Raw genomic sequence first — 20,907 nt, 5'->3', positions numbered from 1 at the left:
ATGATCATCATCACAGTCAGAACAGAGACAGTTTAGAGACTATAGCACCAACCTGACACATCCAGACAACACTAAGATCAGCAAAAAGATAATGTTTTTAACCCTTTTGATAACGTTTTGATTTTTGAAAATTCCCAACCCTAATACAGACTAGACTCAATGGCTGAGTAGCTAGTTGCTGATTTCTCTGTGGCTCCTGGTCTGCCCAGTTAAAGTGTCACTGGTATAACAGCACCTGTTCTGATACATTTCGTTTTTGTTCACACCTGAGGGTAGCATGGACAGTGGTAGAGAAAGTGTAGCGAGTAAAGCAGAGAATGAGCCTTCTTCTTCCTCTGCTCACGATGTTGAGTCATGCTGCGGCTCCTGCTTAAAAAACATCAAGCCCCGGATTCCTGCTGTTTACAAGAATGAAGTTGTGCAGGTTTTCAAACTGGCTGGACCCGTGGTAAGTTCACTTGGTTTACATTTACAACATCCTCTGCAAATATATGTTTAAAAATCTGTTAAATGCTTTTTAATGGTGAACATTGCCTATATATATTCTTCTTAAAAAAGAACATTTTTAGATAATAATTTAAGAGACATAAAAAGAAGTAAAGTAAATAAACTTAAATACCTGAAGCATCTGTCAGAGAAAGACACCAGGTCAGAAGATTGTAACATTCTAACATTGAAGATTAGCCATTAATATTGTAATGGTAAGTCTCATTCTGTATAAATCATTAAACCATAAGAATTCATATTAGTATAAATGAACTAAATGATATTTATACAGATAGATTGGGTTGATAGTTTTCTCAGAATATATCAGAAAATCAACAGTTACTCCTTGACTCACTGAAGGGACAGACTTACGTGGTGGTAAATGAGGACATTTAGTTCCTTTTGTGCAAACCTTTTTATTCCAGAGGCTGTCAAATCTTACACCTCTCACTTTCTCAAACTATTTTCTTAAGAAGAAAAGAAAAATTGTAAAGACGTTATGGGAGCACAAAAGAGCAACAGGAAAAGTCAGGGATAACAAAAGTCAGCTGCCAGCTCAATTGAGAACTTTTTGAACAAGGTCCTTTTGATATGAATGAGATCTGGTGCAGTGTGTGGCAGCATTCAGTATTTCAGTCTTGTGTGCTAAAGTATGTTTTTTTTTTTTTTTCATATATTTTTATGACATTTTTTTTCCTTTTCAGTTCATTTCACAGGTGATGAGCTTCATGATCGGCTTCATCAGCATGGTGTTCTGTGGTCACCTGGGGAAAACAGAGCTGGCGGGGGTGGCGTTAGCCATAGCAGTGAGAAGACTGGACTTTTATTTGTTTTTGCATTACATAACAGCTAAGCTTTAACCAAGAGCAGATTTGTCCTGTTCTGGACAGGTCTTAGGCAGCTTCAAGTCTGTGATAATTCTGAATGTTTGGGAGTTTAAAACATTAAAGTAAACAAAATTGTTATAAAAATGACTTGAGAACAAATCACTTTACTAGTCATTGATATCATTTATCAACTGGTATAGAACTAGTTTAGGCTTACTTACCATTTTAGTTAATGAAAAATCTAATAAAAATCTTTTGGATTAGAGTTAGGATTGTTTGTTTTAATTCACAATTGAGTCAGTATTTCAAATGTACAAACTACATTAAAGGTGTTCTTTGTAACTTCAGAGTCTTCAACCTGTTTCTTTGCCTGTAATATTCGACACAATAGCATTAAACTTGTACGTCTCACATTATCTTGGCCTGCTTGTCTCATGGAGATACATTTAATGTCATACATCTCTGAGCAGGTGATGGACTCTCCACCAGAAAAGTTGAATAGTTTACCTTTAAAAGTACCATTCTGTAGAAATAGTGGAGAGGTTTGACTGTCTGTTTAATTAAACTCTTGTCTCTTTAAGATAATAAATGTAACGGGTATTTCCATCGGCTCTGGTCTATCCTCAGCTTGTGATACTCTCATATCACAGGTATTTTGTTCCCTATATATATCGAAATATGTACCTGTTTATGTATATGTTCTGGCTCTAACTCTGTGCACTTTTCTTCAGACATATGGGAGTGGAAATGTGAAGCTTGTTGGAGTGATACTGCAAAGAGGCATTTTGATTTCACTCTTGGCCTGCTTCCCCTGTTGGGCTCTCCTTATTAACACCGAAGCCATTCTGTTGGTTGTCCGGCAAAGCGCAGAAGTCGCCAGGTCAACCCCTTTCCCTCCTCTATTATTACTTCTTCCTGAAATACAATAAATCTATTACAGCTTGAGCCAAATGCTGTGTAAATATAGACCATGAATGTACTGAACATTGAACTAACTATTGGTAAAACTATTGGTAAACAGTTTCTAAAAGTGATTCAAATGTGCTTCATTATTTTTTATGACATCAAGCTTTCTTTGTAACCCTCAAAAGACTTGCTCAGCTGTATGTGACGATCTTCATGCCTGCATTGCCTGTGAGTTCTACTTCCTTTTTGATATTCTGTAGAGACAAGCTGATTTTGTGTGTTTCTATATTTTACCCTCAAGTTGTTTTGCAGTGACGCACTATTGATCTAATTAATGCTATTCATTGAATTGTGGCTTTGCAGGCAGTCTTCATGTACCAGCTGCAGGGGAGGTATCTTCAAAATCAGGTGCTCTCATTGAGCTCGATTCAATATTGGAGTAATGATGTTACATAGTCAGCACTGTAAAAAGTATTCAACAAAGTGAATTATGCTCCTCTTTCTCAGGGCATCATCTGGCCTCAGGTGATCTCTGGGGCCATCGGAAATGTTTTCAATGCCATTATCAACTACATTTTCCTTCACCTACTAGACCTGGGAATTCAGTGAGTGGAAGATATATCTTTCAAATGTTTTTCATTAAACTATTTTTCTAAAATGCTTTATTAAGGAAAGGTGTGATGACTAAGATGTGATCAATTAAGTTTGAACTAGAAAGCCCAGGATGGTCTTAATAATTGTGAAGGAATGTAGATCTTTTTCTACATATTTGGTATTTACATTTTGGTATTTCAGTGTTCAGGGCACATCTACTGGAAAATCACGTAATTCTAGAACTATACAATTATTTCATCAATTAACAATAAATGAACATATAATTAAAGCCACAGTGGCATACTCAGAATTATTAGCTAAAAACTGTTTGTACTGAACAATGAGTAGGCTTGCATCTCCACAAACTTGAATCTTGTTTGGTTTGGAGATGGTCTCCTTCTGTGTTTCCTTGGAAATATTGTTCCTTTGGATGTAGTATTCCACAATATGGCAATAAGTCCACCTGACTTCATGAAGAATGTCCCATAATATATTCCATAATATTTAACTTTCTATTTCCGTGGAAACATGCAGGTGACATGCTACCTTCAGAAAGTTTAGAAAGTTACATACTGTACCAATTTTTACACTAAATTCCCCTTTTTGGTTCATTTAGGGGTTCAGGAGCAGCCAATGCCATCTCACAGTACTGCTTACCTGTGATTCTTTTTCTTTACATTCACATCAAGAACCTTCACAAAGTCACATGGGATGGTAAACTGCAGCCTAAATATATTCATACACTGAATTATCTTTGTTTAGAAGAATTTGTTTTGTTTTTTCTTGTCCCATCAGGCTGGTCAATGGATTGCCTTAGAGAGTGGGAATTGTACCTTAGCCTTGCCCTGCCCAGTATGGTGATGATGTGCTCAGAGTGGTGGCTCTATGAAGTGGGGAGTTTCCTGGCAGGTCTCATTAGTGAGACAGAGCTGGGTGCCCAGTCTGTGGTCTACGAACTGGCTACTGTTGTTTATATGGTAACATGTACATTTTTAATAATTAAACATTTTTTGCCGTATTTTAGGAATTGGATACCTGTATATTTGGCCAAAAAAAAAGAAATAGGTCAATGTTATATTGTGTTTTTAAATCGACGTCAAGATTGAAAACAGTACTATACTATTTTGTTTTCATGTTTAAGCCTATGACGTAGCATTCAGCGGTGCACTTGGGTCCATGGCATTTTGAGGGCAAGTTGCAGGCTAGGATTGGCCCCCTCCCCAATACAGACTCAACATAAATGATGAGTACACAACTTCCCTTTGGGAAGTGGATTTATCTTTGTTGCAAGGGATGGGTCGAGATGGCATCTATTGGGGGGGGGACTTCCACCGGGGCCTTGTGCAATTACGCTACACCACTGATTTAAGCAAACGTTCCCATTCTTTCAGATGCCTTTAGGCTTTGCAGTGGCTGCCAGTGTTCGAGTTGGAAGTGCTCTTGGGGCTGGAAACATAGAACAAGCCAAAATATCCACCAAAGTGTCACTTGGCTGTGCATGTATGAATGAAATATCTCTGTTTAATCATCTCAAGATTGTACTACATTTCTTGCGTTTGATTAAATGTTCTTTTCTTGTTTAGTTGTTTCTTCATGTATCACTGGTGTCTTTTTGGGTCTAACTGGGAATGTTATTGGATACATTTTCACAACTGAAAAGTAAGTATTTGTATCTCATATATATATATATATATATATATATATATAATATATAGAGAGAGAGAGAGAGAGAGAGAGAGAGAGAGAGAGAGAGAGAGAGAGAGAGAGAGAGAGAGAGAGAGAGAGAGAGATACAAATGAAAGAAAAATTTAAAATCAGCACTCAAATAGCCTGAAACTGATAAAAGCAATAATTAATTAAAAAAAAAATTACTGAAAATTGTCCAATGAAAATCAAACATTGTTTTTCACCTGTGGTTAAACAGAATTATAAGAAAAAACAAAATAAGGAAACTGGCCTGGACAAAAATGATGGTACCCTTAACGTAATATTTTGTTGCACAAGTTTTGAGGCAAATTCTGCACTGGTCAACTGGTATTTAGACCCACTCCACGTGAGCAAACTGCTCTAGTTGTCTCAGGTTTCAAAGGTGCCTTCTCCAGACAGCATGTTTCAGCTCCTTTCACAGATGTTCAATAGAATCGAGATGTGGGCTCACAGGCCGCTGTTTTGTTCTTAGCCATTCTTGTGTGTTTTAGCTGTGTGTTTTGGGTCATTATCCTGTTGGAAGACCTATGACCTATGACTGAGACCAAGCTTTCTGACAGTAGGTGACACATTTCGTTCCAAAATACCTTGATAGTATTGAGATTTTGTTAACCTTGCACAGATACAAGACACCCTGTGCCAGATGCAGCAAAACTGCCCCAGAACAAAACCAAGCCTCCTCCAGGCTTCACAGTAAGGACAATGTTCTTTTCTTGGTCTGCTTCATTTTAACGTCTGTGAACATAGAGCTGATGTGTCTTGCCAAAGAGCTCCAGTTTTGCCTCATCTGTCCAAAGGACATTCTCCCAGAAGCTTTGTGGTTTGTCAATATACTTTGTGACAAATTCCAGTCTCACTTTTTAATGATTTGCTCTCAGCAGTGGTGTCCTTACATGAAGTCCACTTTGGCTCAAACAGTGAGGGGTACATCTGACACTGATGTTCCTTGCCCTTCAAGTTCACATTTAATTTCTTTGGAGGCTGTTCTGGGCTCTTTGGTTCCATTCGTGTGATCCATCTCTTCAATTTATCATAAATTTTCCTCTTGCGTGGAGGTTGGCTACAGGCCTGTGGACCTTAAATTTCTGAATAACGTGCAATTGTAATCACAGGAACATCAAGCTGCTTGGAGATGGTCTTATTGTCTTTATCTTTAACCTGCTTGTCTATCATTTTCTTTCTAGTCACAGTTCACACAGTAGACACAGTTCTCTTTGTTGCTTTCTCTGGGACATGTTCAGTGTTGTCTCCATCATGTCTCCAAACAGCACAATGACACATGTCACCCTTCAAACAGGCAGACTGACTGAGTGATGCAGATTAGACAAAACTAAGTTTAACATGTCCCTATGCAGTTATCTACAGTCTTTTCTAGGGGTACTGTCATTTTTCATTAGTTTCATTAGTTGTTTTTTTCTTTTTTTAATATAATTCTGTTGAACAACAATTCAAAAACAGTGTCTGATTTTCATTGGTTATTTGTCAGGATTTTTTTTTTTTTATTATTGCTTTGCTAGGTTTCAAGTTAATTCAGTGAAAATTGTTGATTTTTCTTTTGCTTACCAGAGGGGTACGAACAATTTTGTCCACGACTGTATATATTATGTATATGTATATGTATATGTATATGTATGTATATGTATATGTATATGTATATGTATATGTATAGAGAGAGAGAGAGAGATGTTTTTCCTGGTGTCTGCAGTAGCCACTCCTCCAGTTTGGGGGTTACAGCCCCAAGTGCTCCGATCACCATGGGCACCACTGATGCCTTCACCTCCCAGGCCTTCTCCAGCTCCTCCTTGAGCCCCCGGTATTTGTTTAGTTTCTCGTGTTCCTTTTTTCTGATATTGCCATCGCTTACCACTATGTCTGGTTGGTTTGCCATCACCATCCTGTCCATCTGTATCTGGACGTATCACAGGATCTTGGCTCGGTCGTTCTCCACAACCTTTGGAGGTGTTTCCCACCTTGACCCTGGGGTCTCCAGCCTGTACTCTGCACAGATGTTTCTGTACACTATGCCCGCCACTTGATTATGTCACTCCATGTATGCTTTCCCTGCCAGCATCTTACACCCTGCAGTTATGTGCTGGACTGTCTCAGGAGCCTCTTTGCACAGCCTACACTGTGGGTCTTGTTTGGTGTGGTAGATCTGGGCCACTATTGCTCGAGTGCCCAGGGCCTGCTCCTGAGCAGCCAGGATGAGTGCCTCTGTGCTGTCCTTCAGACCAGCCCTCTCCAGCCATTAGTGGGATTTCTTGATATCAGCCACTTCTGTTATGTTTCGGTGGTACGCCCCATGAAGGGGCTTGTCCTGCCATGATGGTCCCTCCAGCACCTCTTCTTCTGGACCCCACTGTCTGAGACATTCTCTGAGTATGTCATCTGTCGGGACCTTGTCATTGATGTACTTATGGAGCTTGGATGTTTCATTCTGGACAGTGGTTCCCACACTGACTAGTCCTCTGCTTCTTTCCTTTCGGCTCACGTAGAGTCTCATGGTGCTGGATTTGGGATGGAACCCTCCATGCATGGTCAGGAGCCTTTGTGTTTTAACATTTTTTAAAACTAATACAATGATTACTTGCATTTCAGATGATTTTGTTTTATGCAGAGGAAACTGAATTAATGAAACCTAAATATACACTGCAAATATACAACAGATTATTTATTTGTAGGGATATTATCGAGAGGGTTGCAGTGGTCATGAACTTCTATGGTTTAGTCCACATAACAGAGGCCTTTGCTGTGAGTATTCTCTCTATTTCATATTTTTTAAAATGTATTTATTGTTTACATTTTTGCATATTTTTGTTTTTCTGCTGTAGGGTTGTATAGCTGGAATTGTACGAGGATCAGGGAAGCAAAAAGTCGGTGCTGCTGTTATTTTTGTATCATATTACTTAGTTGGATTCCCAGTGGGTTTGTGTATGATGTTCCCCCTTAAATTAGGAATTGTAGGTGAGAATGACAAAATACTTATAGCATTTTTAGCTATACAACTATCTACTGTAAATTATTCACCCCATGTGTGCAGGTCTTTGGACTGGGTTTTTAATTAGTGCCTTGGGACAATCAGTAATTTTAGTCATTTATTTTTATAAACTTAACTGGAAGAATGCCATGGAGGAGGTGAGAACCTTAATTGAATCTATTGTATATTACTGATATTGTGTTACTACATATCTTATACTGACTCTCTTGCAACAGGCACAGAAAAGAGCAGGAGTCATCACAAAGGAGGATGTGATTGTGAATGAAAACAAAAGTAATCAAGAATTCAAAATTAATCTAATGTATCTCTTTATTTTTTATTTTATTTTTTACCATTTACAGCTATTTTCCCCATAGGGAAAATAAGTGCCTCCTGTTTTCTGAAAATGTAGTGTAGTTTTCGATACTGACTCACTGCCAAGTCATATTATTTAATGTTTTAGTAATGAGTACGGCAGCTTGATAAAAGCTAATCAGCTAGTTATGTGGTACTAACAAGTTTAAGAGGTGCAATTTATTTTGCAATACATTTCTGAAACATTTAGCCTAATTTGAGGCTTTTAATACATCATAAATGTTAGGTAGCACATAAATGGTTAGTGTACTCTGTGCCGTTAAACTCTTAATAGTTAAAGCACCATTACTTACAGTGTACCATATGAAAACAATGCAATAGTCATGGCTGTCATTATGGTTTAACAGTGTTATTTTTATCTGACTATACTCCTAGAGAACAGCAGTGCTCAGGTGGTGTGTGAGAATGAGGCTGGTCAGACATCAGTTGTGTCTTCTCTGTCGGTCAAACAGCTGGTGGTGCGACGCAGCTTCACTGTGCTGCTCATGATCATCATCCTCGCGGCAGGAGTCTTCATCAGTGAGCTTCTTGTCAGAGCTCTCCATTTAAAAAACTGACCACCATCACAACACATGTCAACTCTGTATGCCTCTGTCCTAAAAAAAACACTTTAGGAGCTTTTACCAGAGATAATTAGTAAATACAGCTTACTACAAGAATAAGGTATTATGTCAAACTGTATTGCTTTAAATAAAAAAAAAAGTTAAAAAAGTAAATCCATCTCACGCAGCATTTTACTTCAGTGGATGCCACAGCTACAAATAGAATGATTAAATGCTAAAAATAGTCCTCGTTGATGTGTGCTTTCATCATCAAAGACTGAAAAAAGCTTTTTCCTCTTTTTTTATTTGTTCTGCTTTGATCTGTGTTGCCAAATTTGGTGATAATGAAAGGTCTACGCTCAAATGCTGGCTGCATGAGAACATGTCCAACTGAGCAAATCAACCACCTGCTCCTCTTTCTCTCAAACACACACATACACATACTCACTCTCTCTCTCTCTCTCTCTCTCTCTCTCTTTCTCTCTCTCTCTCTCTCTCTCTCTCTCTCTCTCTCTCTCTCTCTCTCTCTCTCCTTTCTTCTAGACTTCTTATCAGTTTATTTTTTATTATCCTGACTCCCTTTCTTCTGATTGGTTTTTGATGTGGTGGGCTTTACCTAAAACTATATATTTCTTTCTTTGGGAGATTCATATACACCAATCTTACCCACAAGACTCCAAAATGTAGCAGTATGACATATTACAGACAGATTGGTATTTTATAAAATGTTGCATATTAATTTACAATAATTTAAATCAAGCCTGATTCACTTGTGTGATTACATCATCAAGCGAGTCCATCAGTAGAGATAGTGAGTCTGTAATCTTACCTCCACAGACTGCAATCAGATACAAGCTGTGAGATTACAAGGGCTAGTCACCAATGTCACAATTATTATTGTATCTGATAATCTCACAAATCTGTTGGTTTAGCCTTATTTATCAGGATCAAAAGACAGCTGTCACATTTGTGTCCATTTAAATTTGCTTTTGCTTCAAAACTGTTGTACTGGGAACTTTCCAACTGTGTGTGAAAGTAGCTACACTAAAGGCATCTTTATCAACTATGCCTTGTTGACTATGCTTGTTATGGTTCATCATTTTTAATAAATAAATTATTTATTTTATTTGTTAAACACAGAGCCAATTTTCAAGTCTAAATGATCTTTAACAGTGCATAATTTTACATTGGATTGTACTGTTTTTTCTATTAGTTTGAACTCCTCTCCCTGGCCTCTGTGATCACTGGCATGCTTTCTGCCTGGCTCATTCACACTCATCCCATGGTCCTGGCTCTGCTGTCTTTATTAAAATGTCCATCTGTGGTTAAATGACTATGTATTACTTCTCTGTTGTAGGAGTAGGCATGGATTTGAATTCAATTATTCATTCAAACTATGTAGGTGTTGTGAATGGGAGAGTTTGTGATATATAGGAGTCTATGCACATAACTTGGCACAGCAGACCACAAAAAATGATTTTATGTCAGAAAACAAATACATATTTCAGTTTTCTACAGGCAACCTACCCTATCTTCGGTCACTTAAAATAAGTTGTATAAAAACCAAGATTGAAATACTGCATGCCAGTCTATGAATGAGAATTAAAAGAGTATCACAGATTTAAATCTGGACTATATCAGGCCTAAGGCTGCGTTCACACTTTCACACACACTACATCAGAACTATCTAAATTTAGGACAAAACAACTCAAACTAAGGCCAATTCTGGACAAGTGTGAACAGACCTTTAATTAGGGCTGGGCCAGGTCTAAAATAAGAGGTCGGGTAGTTCTAAATCATGATTTCCTTAAAGGAGGACAAAAACATTAATAGATGTGACTCAGTTAAACAAATATACAAACTGTAGAGGGTCCAGTGCACCACCAGAGGCCGCCCACATACCACCAATGGCACATGAACTACAGTTTGAGAAACGCTGTTTTAGCCTTTTCAGTTACATTAGCACAATTCTGACATTCTAACCAGGGGAAATACATGATCTGTTTATGTTTTGTTTTTATATATCTCCGTATTTAAATCAAATAATAGAAAAGTAAAAAATAATGGGGTCAGCAATGATATGTCACATTGTAGCATGAATCAGGTTCGAAAGCTTGCTGTGTGGGGACATCTGCTGCCTGTAGCCCATATGTCCCTGCGGCGAGGGATTTGTAAATGTTTCTTATATTCCCAGCTGAGCGCCTCATGTGCTGTGTTACAACATCATCTTTGTAGAAAATGCTTTGATTCTCTCAGTCTCGTTCCTCTCCTCAGGAACCCATTTTGATGTGGTTTTGTGTTGGACTTGTTCAGGCATGTACACTGCAGCTGCCACAATGGAAGTCGTAGGGAAATGAAAGATCGCAATAGCAAAAGTTACGAGTGAGTTATGACATCCACAGGTGCAGGAGTGGTCCCATTGGCCCAGTTTAGTGTAAAGTTAGCTTGTGACGGCATAACAAAGTCTGGTGGTGGGAATGTAATGTAGAAAGCAATGCCTATCAACAACATGAGGATTAAAATCAGCAGTGTGAATCCTCTTCGTAGTATGAGCTGAGAGACTGACAGAGCAGATTCAGTTTTAGAGTCAGGAGGGATTTTGTTGTCTGATGTTGTCTGATTGTTGATGTCATTTAGAGGTTTTTCCTCTTGATCCTGAGTCTTGATAGTACAGTAGTCACTGCCTTTAGTTGCATCCTCATTCTCTACCTGTGTTTAAAAAACAACCATTAGCAAAAATTTACCCCCAGATACACATGTTCTATAATGGTTATGCTATCATATTTCCTTCCTAACTCTGGCATATTCACATTATGTTCCTTAACATTAATATGCATTGGTCCTTCTAAATACATGAATGAAATATTGTTCATAACCAATATCATCACCATAGCAAATTGTTTTCCAGCAATGGGATTCTGAAAGCTGATGCTACTGTAAAACCAAAGAACCTGGTCACAGACACATTCCAGTGTGTGCAGACACTGAGGACACTGAGGACTGTCTTGCAGTATTCCAGTGCCCAACAACAGTATTCATCTATTGGAGCTGAAATTTGCCGGGCCAACCTATGGGTCATGTTATGCAGGGACCAAAATAAATGAATAATGAATTATATTCAAAGGCAGAAATATATTTCTAGATGATGTTGATGTTCATACATCAGAATAGAAGAGCCGGTCTATTTTTTTAAAAGGAATTGCTAATTTTCCCACCCAGTGCTTGCACTTGAAACTTTAAATTGCTCTATCCAGCTGGCTCTTGCATTCAGAGCCCACCTGGATATCTACATGAGCTGCTATAAATATAAACCTCAGTTTACAAGGATATAGGCATCAGGAGGACACTGTTTCTACGTCATCACCAAAGCACAAATTTAAATAGTGATGATGCATATGGACTCCATAATTGGATTCCACAAATCTGTCCATCACAAATCGAAGCTTACTACAATAACTAAGTTGCTACTACTATTACTGCTTCTACTACTTTAAAGGTGCATTGTATAACTTTTCCGGTGGAGACTTGGTCAAATGCTTTTCTCCATGAAAATGTAATTGTGTGGAATGTTTCACAGTATGGTATCTTTCTATCTGCATGGATACCAGACCAGACCAAGTTACAGGTCAGATCTGCGGAGAAACAACCCCGCTCACAGTCAGAATGCCTGTTTTTCTAGTATTTTTGAGCTAAGGTAGAACTATTTAATGTCATATTGTGGAACATCCCAGACAGAACAATGTCATATCCACAGAAACAAAAAAGCTGATGAACCCTCAACCAAAAACTTACATAGTACACATTAATACCTGTAATGCTTATAATTTCAGATTTTACTCAGACACCTACTAACTATTAAAACATGTCATGTAAGCAGGGCCTTCACAATAGATAGGGTAGACAAACTGTCTTATCAAACCCTAAAAGACAGACACACAACTGTAGATTTACTGACCTCTTGGGGCCAATTTAGGAATTGTAATTGTTCGTGCTGTCGGCTTTACCACTTATCCACATACTAAACCTATTATGCTCTTACCATTGGTTCATTGCTCAAATCAGGAACGGTTGCCTCTGTCAGCACTGTGCTCGTCGGCCGGTTACATGTCACCAATACTTTCTTACCAGCTCGACGAAGGGCCTTTGGAGTTACATAGAGATTAGTATTAAACTTCAAAAACAATATTCAGATACACGTGTCTAAAGTGAAAATAATGACTCCATGTACTTCAGTGGGATAAAAAGGGATAAAAATATGATTTGTATAACTTTTGGTTTAGAAAGTACACACAGTTCATACCACTACTGGTTACTGCTTATTGCGCAGCCACTGAAGTCTCAGCTGCTACAATGCTAATACCAATAGTAATATGCTACTATTACTACTTCTATGCGTATTCAATTAGTGTTCACGTTGAATAATCCCTATTACGAATGTTTTAGAGAGATTAAAGGGCCCATGTTATTTTACTTTCTAACCTACAGTATGTTATAATGCTGTTTTCTCATCACAAACATACCTAAAATTGTGTTTTGTTTCATTCACAAATTTTGAACACACAAATCTTGCATTTTTAGGAAAAATTCTTCTCTCAAATGGAAAACACAGTTCAACCTTGTGATGTCATGTGGTAATACAGGAAGTGCACCACAGTGTTTTTAAACTCCATACACCTTCACTAGCCCTGGAACTGCCAATCTCTTCAGAATTAAAGGTAAAAGGTAGCTGTTAATTTGAAAACTACCACCACCAAAAGGTGGAACAAAGCATTTTGAGTTTTGGATATGTAGACAGACATAAAGGGTTACTTAAACATGTGTGAATGAAACAAAATACAACTTTGGGTATGTTTTGATGAGGTAACAGCATTATAACATGGCTAAAAGCTCACAGGAGTACATTTTTGTGTATTTTTTACCTTTTGTGTCACCTTCTTCCAGTTAAGTTTAAAGATCAGAAAAAGGAAGAATCCCACTTCAAGCAAGACGCAGACCAAAAGACCCAGCCATAGACCTACAAGAGACATCCAATGGGAACAAATCAATTGAGATGCATCTTTAGCCTGAAGTGAGGAGTGTAGCCAAGGAAGACATAATATTGGAAAAGATTAAAAGCAAATTACCATAAAACTACAGCAAACATTGATTGGACACAGAAAAATTATAATTCATCACAATATGATTTATCACTGCTATCGAATGTCGCTGCATATGATTAGCCCAAACTACACAATGATTAGCTCAAACTAAAAACTGCAGTTGAGTCCAACCTTTCCCCTGATCACTTAAGTCAAAACGGATAAACTTCACAAGGTCAGATCTAGAAATAAGTTCCCCATTTATAACAAACATCTGTGGCTCACTCAATTCTCAACAGTGGACAGCAAAGTGCTTTTCTCTGGTGGGGGTAAATGGCTGACTGCGGGAAGCTAAATTAGGCCATGTTAGCTTTCAGGACACAATGGGTTCAGACTTCAGATCTAAATGACTAGATATGGATTTAGAAAGCTTCTCACTTCTCACTCCTAAATTCAACATATTTTCTAATGTAAAAAAAAATCACCAAGTAGATTTCAAAAACAAATTTTGAGATGGTGGAATATGACAGAATAAGCACACCTGCAGCAGTGGAAAGTACTTTCGTAATATGGCCTTTCAGGGATTTATTGATAGAAAGTGAGGAAATAGCAGTTTAGTGTCCAAATTGTAAGTTATTACTCAGCATGTTACAACAAATTTTCAAAAAAGTAATTTATAAAAATGCAACTTTTAAGTTAATGGTGGAGAGTTTGAATACTGCTAGTCTCTAACAAGATGATTTGGTTAGAATGTTCCACAGTATGGCGTTAGTAGTTAAACAGCAGATCAATGGAGAGGAAAACCTTTTTTTTTTTATCTTTAGAAAATTCATTTTGTCTTCTTGTTATATACAGTAGCAATGTTTTTTTTTTCTAATAAGACCACTTTTGTAAAAAAAAAAAAAAATTATATAATAATATATATATATATTTTTTTTATTAAATGCCCCCCCGCTTAAAAATGTACATAGTGCATTATTACTATTCTTTACCATTGTGATAGTAAGTATGTGGCGAGTGTTTGGCAATCGCTTCCTGACCTCGATCATTTGGCGAATGTCTCTAACCTCTCTCTCACAATTTTCACACTTCATTTGTCCAGTAAAGCCAAAAAGGTCAGATTTTTAATGATTGAAAAACATAAAGTTATTACCTAATATCCTTAGTTCAGCTATAAACATCAATGCACCTCCAACAGGCAAACCTATGATGTAGTAGCCCACCAAGTTAGACACAGCTGCAATTTTCTGCATCCCAGCTCCAACAAGGATCCCTGAGCAGACACACTGAAAATACAGAAGAAAATGTAATGACAAGTAAACCAACTATCAACTGAAGTGCTTATAGCACCGTTAAGTGAAAGTCAAGGACAAAAGCATGTATTTGTGTAGCAACAGACCAGAAGTGCATCGAAGAACTGTACAAAAATGTAGACTGTGAAGCTATTTGAGACAATGTCCACAATGGTCCTGTTGGCAGTCAAAATGATAGCGTAAAGAGAAAGTTTAGAGACGTCTACAATTGTGTGTTGGTGGAAAACTCACTCATCTGAAGTAAATATGAAGCCAATTGTAGACTTGCATCCTGCTAGACCAATGCCTTGCAGCACAGCAAGAGCCCCTACAGTGTGACAGTTAAAGATAAAAAAAACTTTTGTATAAAAAGCAAGTTCATTGATCAGGCATAACACTGAATCAACCAATCTCAATTACAAAGCTCCATGCATAATTGCAAACGGCAAATGATTTGAAATCAGTATCATTAAATACAATTAATTGTGCAGCCATCAGGTGATCATAACAATATACTTGATTAGTATTTGGTATTTAATTCATAATATTAAGTACATTTTTTAGACATGCAAATACCTGACAGGACCAGGGCCACTTTGCAGGTCACTAAGGCCTGGTTTGTATCTCCAGCTCCAAGAGCATTACCAACTCGAACACAGGCTGCTGCATGAATACCAAGAGGGAACTGTAGCATCCCAAATTTAAATGTCAGTTTCTTTTTTTTTTTTTGGCTAATTATCTTCCTGTTTATAATCCTTACCATGTATGTTATGGCCCCAATCTCCAGCATGATATGTTGTGCAGCAAGATCTAATTCACCAAGTAGACCTGAAAATAAGGAGGAACAATGTATTGCTCACATGAGACAAAATGTTTATCTGTATTATATATTTCTGTATTAAATTTTTTATAGTAGCCTATAATTTTACATAGAATATCAGCTGTTAGTGTTGCCTAAATGATCATTTTAAAAGCTCTTTTTACATAATATTGTTATTTTAATTTCATTATACCATGTGGTCTTAAAACAGATAAAACAGCTACTTTTTTCCAGTTTTTTCAGTAACAATACTTGTTCAAATGAGTATCTAGTTTCAATTAATATCTGAGTTTTAATACTTTTGACAAGCCTAGCATCTTAGTTGTGATGTTTTCCTTTGTTTTAATACTGTGCAAAACTTTGGGTTTGCAATCAAGAAAACACAGAATCAGTATACTTACCAGCCATGAAACCACCAATCTCCCAAATCCACCATTCAAAGCAGATCATGAATACACTGGGAATGGCTAGTTTCATGTAAGAGCCCCAGTCCTGCAGACAGTCAGTGGACCAGCCTGAAACAATACACCACTGTGAGCTGCACTTTAGACCACAAGAGGGTCTTTGGAAATGTAAGCCCGGCTTCACCTCCCCAAGTCTGCTCATGCAACTTCCTCCATCTGATGTAGCCAAATAACAGCAGGCAAATGGTGATCCAAGAAAGAGCACTGGCGATTGCTGATCCTCTGAAAAAGACAAAAAAGAAAACAGGCACAATGATTATTGAATATTTTGACAGGAGAACAAATAGTGAGCCTAATTGGTGCATTTTAGGCCAACTGTAGTTTTATTAGATTGAATGATACAGAGAAAATCTTTTAGTTAACAGGGAAAGACATTGAATTTAGACAGTGTGCTCTGATAATACCAGTGCTAAAGAGGCACAGCGGTTCATCTGAGTACAACACACGTTTATGTTATAGTTCACAAAACAGCTGTTGGCAGAGATGTCTGTTCTTGATGTGACACTGTAAGAAAAAAATGTGCAAATATATTTCCTTGCACTTGCGTTTGGTTCTTTCTATTTTCTTTCTATTTGACAATTATGATTGTTTTTCTTTTTCAACTGGTTTAGAGGTTGCTCAGCCTCAGGACACTCCAAAATGGAATTTAATTAAATGCATGTGTGAATTAACCTTCCTGAAATTGGATTTTTTCCAAGGAACACCTGGCAATACCTCAAGGCACACTAGTGTTTTTGCGGCACAGTGGTTTAAAATCAGTTGTCTAGCAGATGGTAAAGGAGGGTCAAAGTAGGCCTCAACATCAAAGAATGAGACATTTGCCCAGCTGTGCAAGGGTCAAAGACTACTCTTATGTTTATTATTGTTTTAGAAAAAAATGCTGAGTAATCTGTTATTAGTTTGAATATTCTGAAGTAATTTACTAGTAATTTTACAAAACCTGACACAAACACACACAGTTTCAGCATACTTACATGACACCCAAATCAAGGCTGATGATTAGAACATAGTTAAAGCCCAAGTTAAAAATGTTTGCTACAGCGGCAGTGTACATCTGAGGCAGAATGATCCCCTGATGGAAAAAGAGAGAAACAAGAAAGACAATAATGATACATATTAAAAATTTTTATATTTGGTCTACATTGTACATATATTCTAATCTGTTTTGACCATACTTGATTCTGTAGGTAGGCCACTTGCAGCTGATGCAGGAACATGGCCTGTAGTGGAAAATAGCATGTTGTAACAACAGATCAGATCACCATCTCTCTTTTACAGACAATATTTGAAAAGACCATGACCACTTTTTGAGTTGTTGTTAATTGTTTTCATCATTTAAAAATTTTGATTTAGTGATGACATGCTTTTTAAAACTTTTAACTTTTCTACATTTACTCTTTAAAGCAATAGTGCTACCTACTGTTAAGAAATAATATTTATTCTCACAATAACCCAAAAAGAATGAAATATGATATTATGAGTGAATTATATGTTTTGGTTGTTACTTCAGTTATCACTTACAGGAACAGCAGGTAAAAAGGTCATCACATAGAGATGCGCTATTCTGTTAAAAGAAAAGAAATGCACATCAGTGCATGAAGTAACTGACTGGTCTCCTGCAATGTGGGACCAATCCACATATGCTGTAGTTTTGGATAACCTAGTTAATTTTAGCAGATCAGTATATGAACAAAATGTTAACTTGGTGCCCAATATAATAAATACACAATACTCTCACTGTTGTTTACCTGGCCACCTCCTCCCCTTGGTGCATAGCAATTAGTAAGCTGTAAGAGTTTATAAGAATGCTCCAACATGGCAGACAGAACAGCAGTAAAATCACTGAACTCTTCTGAAGGATGGTCCCCACTTGCTTCATGTTTTTACTTCCAAATGTCTGTACAACACAATCTGGAGTAAGATCATTATTAGTCCTCATGAGTATCTGTTTGTACAACTCACCTGAGATATAAGTGTATCACAGGCCAAACCCAGACCTATGCCTGTCGCAGTTGTGGTGACATTAATTGTCTGAAATACATAAACAAGCATATCAATGCTAAAAATGTAACGGGAATAACTGGACTGTCCCCTGACTGAAATATAAAAAATAGTGGTCCTGACATCTTCAATGTAATGATAGGGATGTCAAAATTTAAATTATTTAAGTCAGAGTTCTTACAATGTGACTTATACAAAAATAACATTATTATCTAATGATCTTGGTATCCCTAAAAGGTATAAAAGTACTTTGGATCCCAGATTTGGGTGGATCAGTGGAACCCAACAGCATCATGGCTGCATAATCATGTTATAGTTTATTCTTTGCATTTAAAAATAAACTATAAAAAAGTACATACTGCTGAGGCCAGTGCATATCCAGCCAGCTCTGGAATACCAATGTGACCGCAGAAAATAGTGGTAACAAAAGGCAGAAGGAAGTTGAGAATTCGTGACAGCACCTTTAGGGCACAGAGAAAACTATATTAGAGATCAACACAGGATCCTTGAATGAGTTGTAATTTGTTCTAACTTATATACATAATCAATGTACAAACACTTATTTTACTGTTAAATATTGTCAATTTCCTCAAATATTAAATTACATCCTTTGCTTTCAGTCCTTCACCTTCCATAAGAATAATACAGTGACTGTATGTGGAGCCTATAATACTCTTGGTGCATAAAAATACTAACTTCGCCATGTAGTATGTTTTTGTATACTGTCACTGTAACAAACATACTTCATTTTCAACTTTTCCAACTATGAAGGCACACTATTTGGAAATCAAATGCACACAGTTTTAGAAATATAGAAATATAGAAATGGGATTTGCAATGCTAGATGTCACCTATAGTAAAAAAAAAAAAAAAGGCATTTCAGCTTTCCCCTACTCACCAGTGGACCTGTGAGCCTTAAGACATGGTACAGCTCCTCTCTGTAGGCCAGTGGAAGCCAGCGCCGAACCTTTGCACATCGAAACAGTTTATTGCTCTCTGCGTTTAGACCCTCTTCCTCTTCTCTTTCAGCTTGTGACGGCTGTGCAGCAGGGATCCCCACAACAGGCCTAGCACCCTGTTTGGGCCCTGCAAGATCCTGAGAGCCCCGCTTCTCCATTCAAAATCGCAAGAGGACAAAGAACAAGAGAGAAAAGCAAGTCAAAGGATCAAGTAAGGAGGGAGGGAGGAGTGGGTTGAGAGTGGGAATGAATGGTGAGCAGGAAAAACAAACTTGCTGTATGGACAAGAGGTCAATCTGATAATATATATTCAAATGAGCCAAAACACTTGTGGTCCAAAACATATGCATACAATGGAGAGTGCAGTGTACTTAAGGTGTGTGCTAGTTTGGTTTTACAAGGCTAATCTGACGAGGAATGCATCTTTGCAAATCGTACACTAATACCAGTGCTGACCAATATAAAGAAAATACAAAAAGAGAACATTACAGATAGGACAAGGTTTTTAACACCAATTATATGCAATTATATGTGTGTGTGTGTGTGTGTGTATATATATATATATATATATATATATATATATATATATATATATATATATATAAATCTCAATTATCATCTGTATCTAAATATAATGTGTCTTCAAATAAACAAATTAATTACCTTCACTGAATTACTTTGTACAATGCATACTACTTTAATATGTATCTCCCCTGAAACATGTATTTGAATGTATGGGCTCTTGGACATTGATGTGATCTTATCTGTTTTCTTGTGCACTTCGCTCTCCAACATTCAACCTCTTTATAAAGACACCAAACAAACATTTCTTTTTACTGGCACAGCTCAATAGCTCTTCAGCATTTATTCACTAACCTTTAAAGCCATCTGTGTTAATCAATGACAGCCACTATTTCCCACGAAGTCATCCAAGACATTGTATTACACTATTGGGGTTATAAGTACATCTTGACTTTGTTGTTTAAAATTAATAAAGCCATGTAGTTGTCTGTCTACTTAGCTTAACTTAATATGTCACTAGGTTCTCAGTTGTGCAAGTGAATAATTTCTTCTTGCACAAGTGTGTCGCAACAAGTCAACCTTTGAGCTAATCTATGAAATGCTTTCAGCGCAATCAGCTACAATTTAACCGCTGTACTCAATTATAGATTCATTATATTTATGTCTGTCAAATTGCTTATTTACTGTTACTTAGTGTTTTAGATTGGCATATCTCAAGATGTAATTAATTAAATTATTACATTCTTTACATAATCAATTAGTTATTTATTTTAAATAATTGTATATTGCAATTGTTCTGTTTTTGTGATATCTGAACAACCTCCCAGCATAGTGAAATAACTTAATATTTTGTCATTATTTATAATTTATTTTGTTTGTGATATATCTTTTTGATATCATTAAAATCAATTAGTGTATTCTAATTTAAGTGACATTTTGAAAGGCAGTGAATACTAAAAGTATATGCAGTATGTATGTAGTAATAATGTGTAGACACTTTTAGTAGTAAGAATATGTAGACACTTTTTATTTTGTTTGTGTCTCTTTCTTAATTATTCAAATTAAGCGAAATGAATCATTTTACAAACTGGATTAAAATAAAGGAAAAATGGAAACCAAAGTGTTGGAGTTATGCACATGTGCCACAAGCACAGTGTCACTGGCAGTGATTGAAACACCTTGATCTCAAAGACTAGTGTGCCCAGAGCATCAGATTTTATGGCAACATAAAGTGACAAGCCAATAAAAAACAAAACTGGGAACACACCTGTACAAAGATGAGAAAGACATTGACGAAAGACTGTAAAAATCTATTTACTCAAATGCCATAAAAACAGGACGGGAGTCTTGTCTTTCT

At 37.0% G+C, this 20,907-nt stretch overlaps 2 protein-coding genes across 2 annotated transcripts; one reads left to right on the top strand and one right to left on the bottom strand.

The window, feature by feature from the left end:
- The first annotated feature begins 277 nt into the window (after window positions 1–277).
- Window positions 278–8,567, top strand: LOC110158567 (multidrug and toxin extrusion protein 1-like). The gene is made up of 16 exons (XM_055148247.1): window positions 278–448; window positions 1,191–1,292; window positions 1,895–1,963; window positions 2,045–2,193; window positions 2,405–2,447; window positions 2,583–2,627; window positions 2,727–2,824; window positions 3,430–3,527; window positions 3,609–3,790; window positions 4,205–4,313; window positions 4,397–4,472; window positions 7,202–7,271; window positions 7,352–7,484; window positions 7,561–7,655; window positions 7,734–7,791; window positions 8,248–8,567. The coding sequence occupies exons 1-16, from the start codon at window positions 278–280 to the stop codon at window positions 8,427–8,429; spliced, it is 1,680 nt and encodes a 559-aa protein (XP_055004222.1). The 3' UTR covers window positions 8,430–8,567.
- Window positions 8,568–9,514: 947 nt separating this feature from the next.
- Window positions 9,515–20,252, bottom strand: slc47a1 (solute carrier family 47 member 1). The gene is made up of 18 exons (XM_020922891.2): window positions 19,905–20,252; window positions 18,968–19,177; window positions 18,429–18,530; window positions 18,031–18,099; window positions 17,817–17,965; window positions 17,590–17,632; window positions 17,244–17,288; window positions 17,043–17,140; window positions 16,193–16,290; window positions 16,006–16,119; window positions 15,545–15,612; window positions 15,361–15,469; window positions 15,037–15,112; window positions 14,892–14,961; window positions 14,646–14,778; window positions 13,334–13,428; window positions 12,454–12,555; window positions 9,515–11,123 (listed from the first exon to the last, which is right to left on the bottom strand). Exons 1-18 carry the CDS (start codon window positions 19,914–19,916, stop codon window positions 10,791–10,793), a joined length of 1,926 nt encoding a protein of 641 aa, XP_020778550.1. The 5' UTR covers window positions 19,917–20,252; the 3' UTR covers window positions 9,515–10,790.
- Between the last annotated feature and the right edge of the window lie 655 nt (window positions 20,253–20,907).

This window comes from Boleophthalmus pectinirostris, unplaced genomic scaffold (genome assembly GCF_026225935.1).
Source record: "Boleophthalmus pectinirostris isolate CB_2022bp ecotype Guang Dong unplaced genomic scaffold, ASM2622593v1 HiC_scaffold_12, whole genome shotgun sequence".
Taxonomy (NCBI): domain Eukaryota; kingdom Metazoa; phylum Chordata; class Actinopteri; order Gobiiformes; family Gobiidae; genus Boleophthalmus; species Boleophthalmus pectinirostris.
This window is presented reverse-complemented; position numbering and strand designations above follow the sequence as displayed.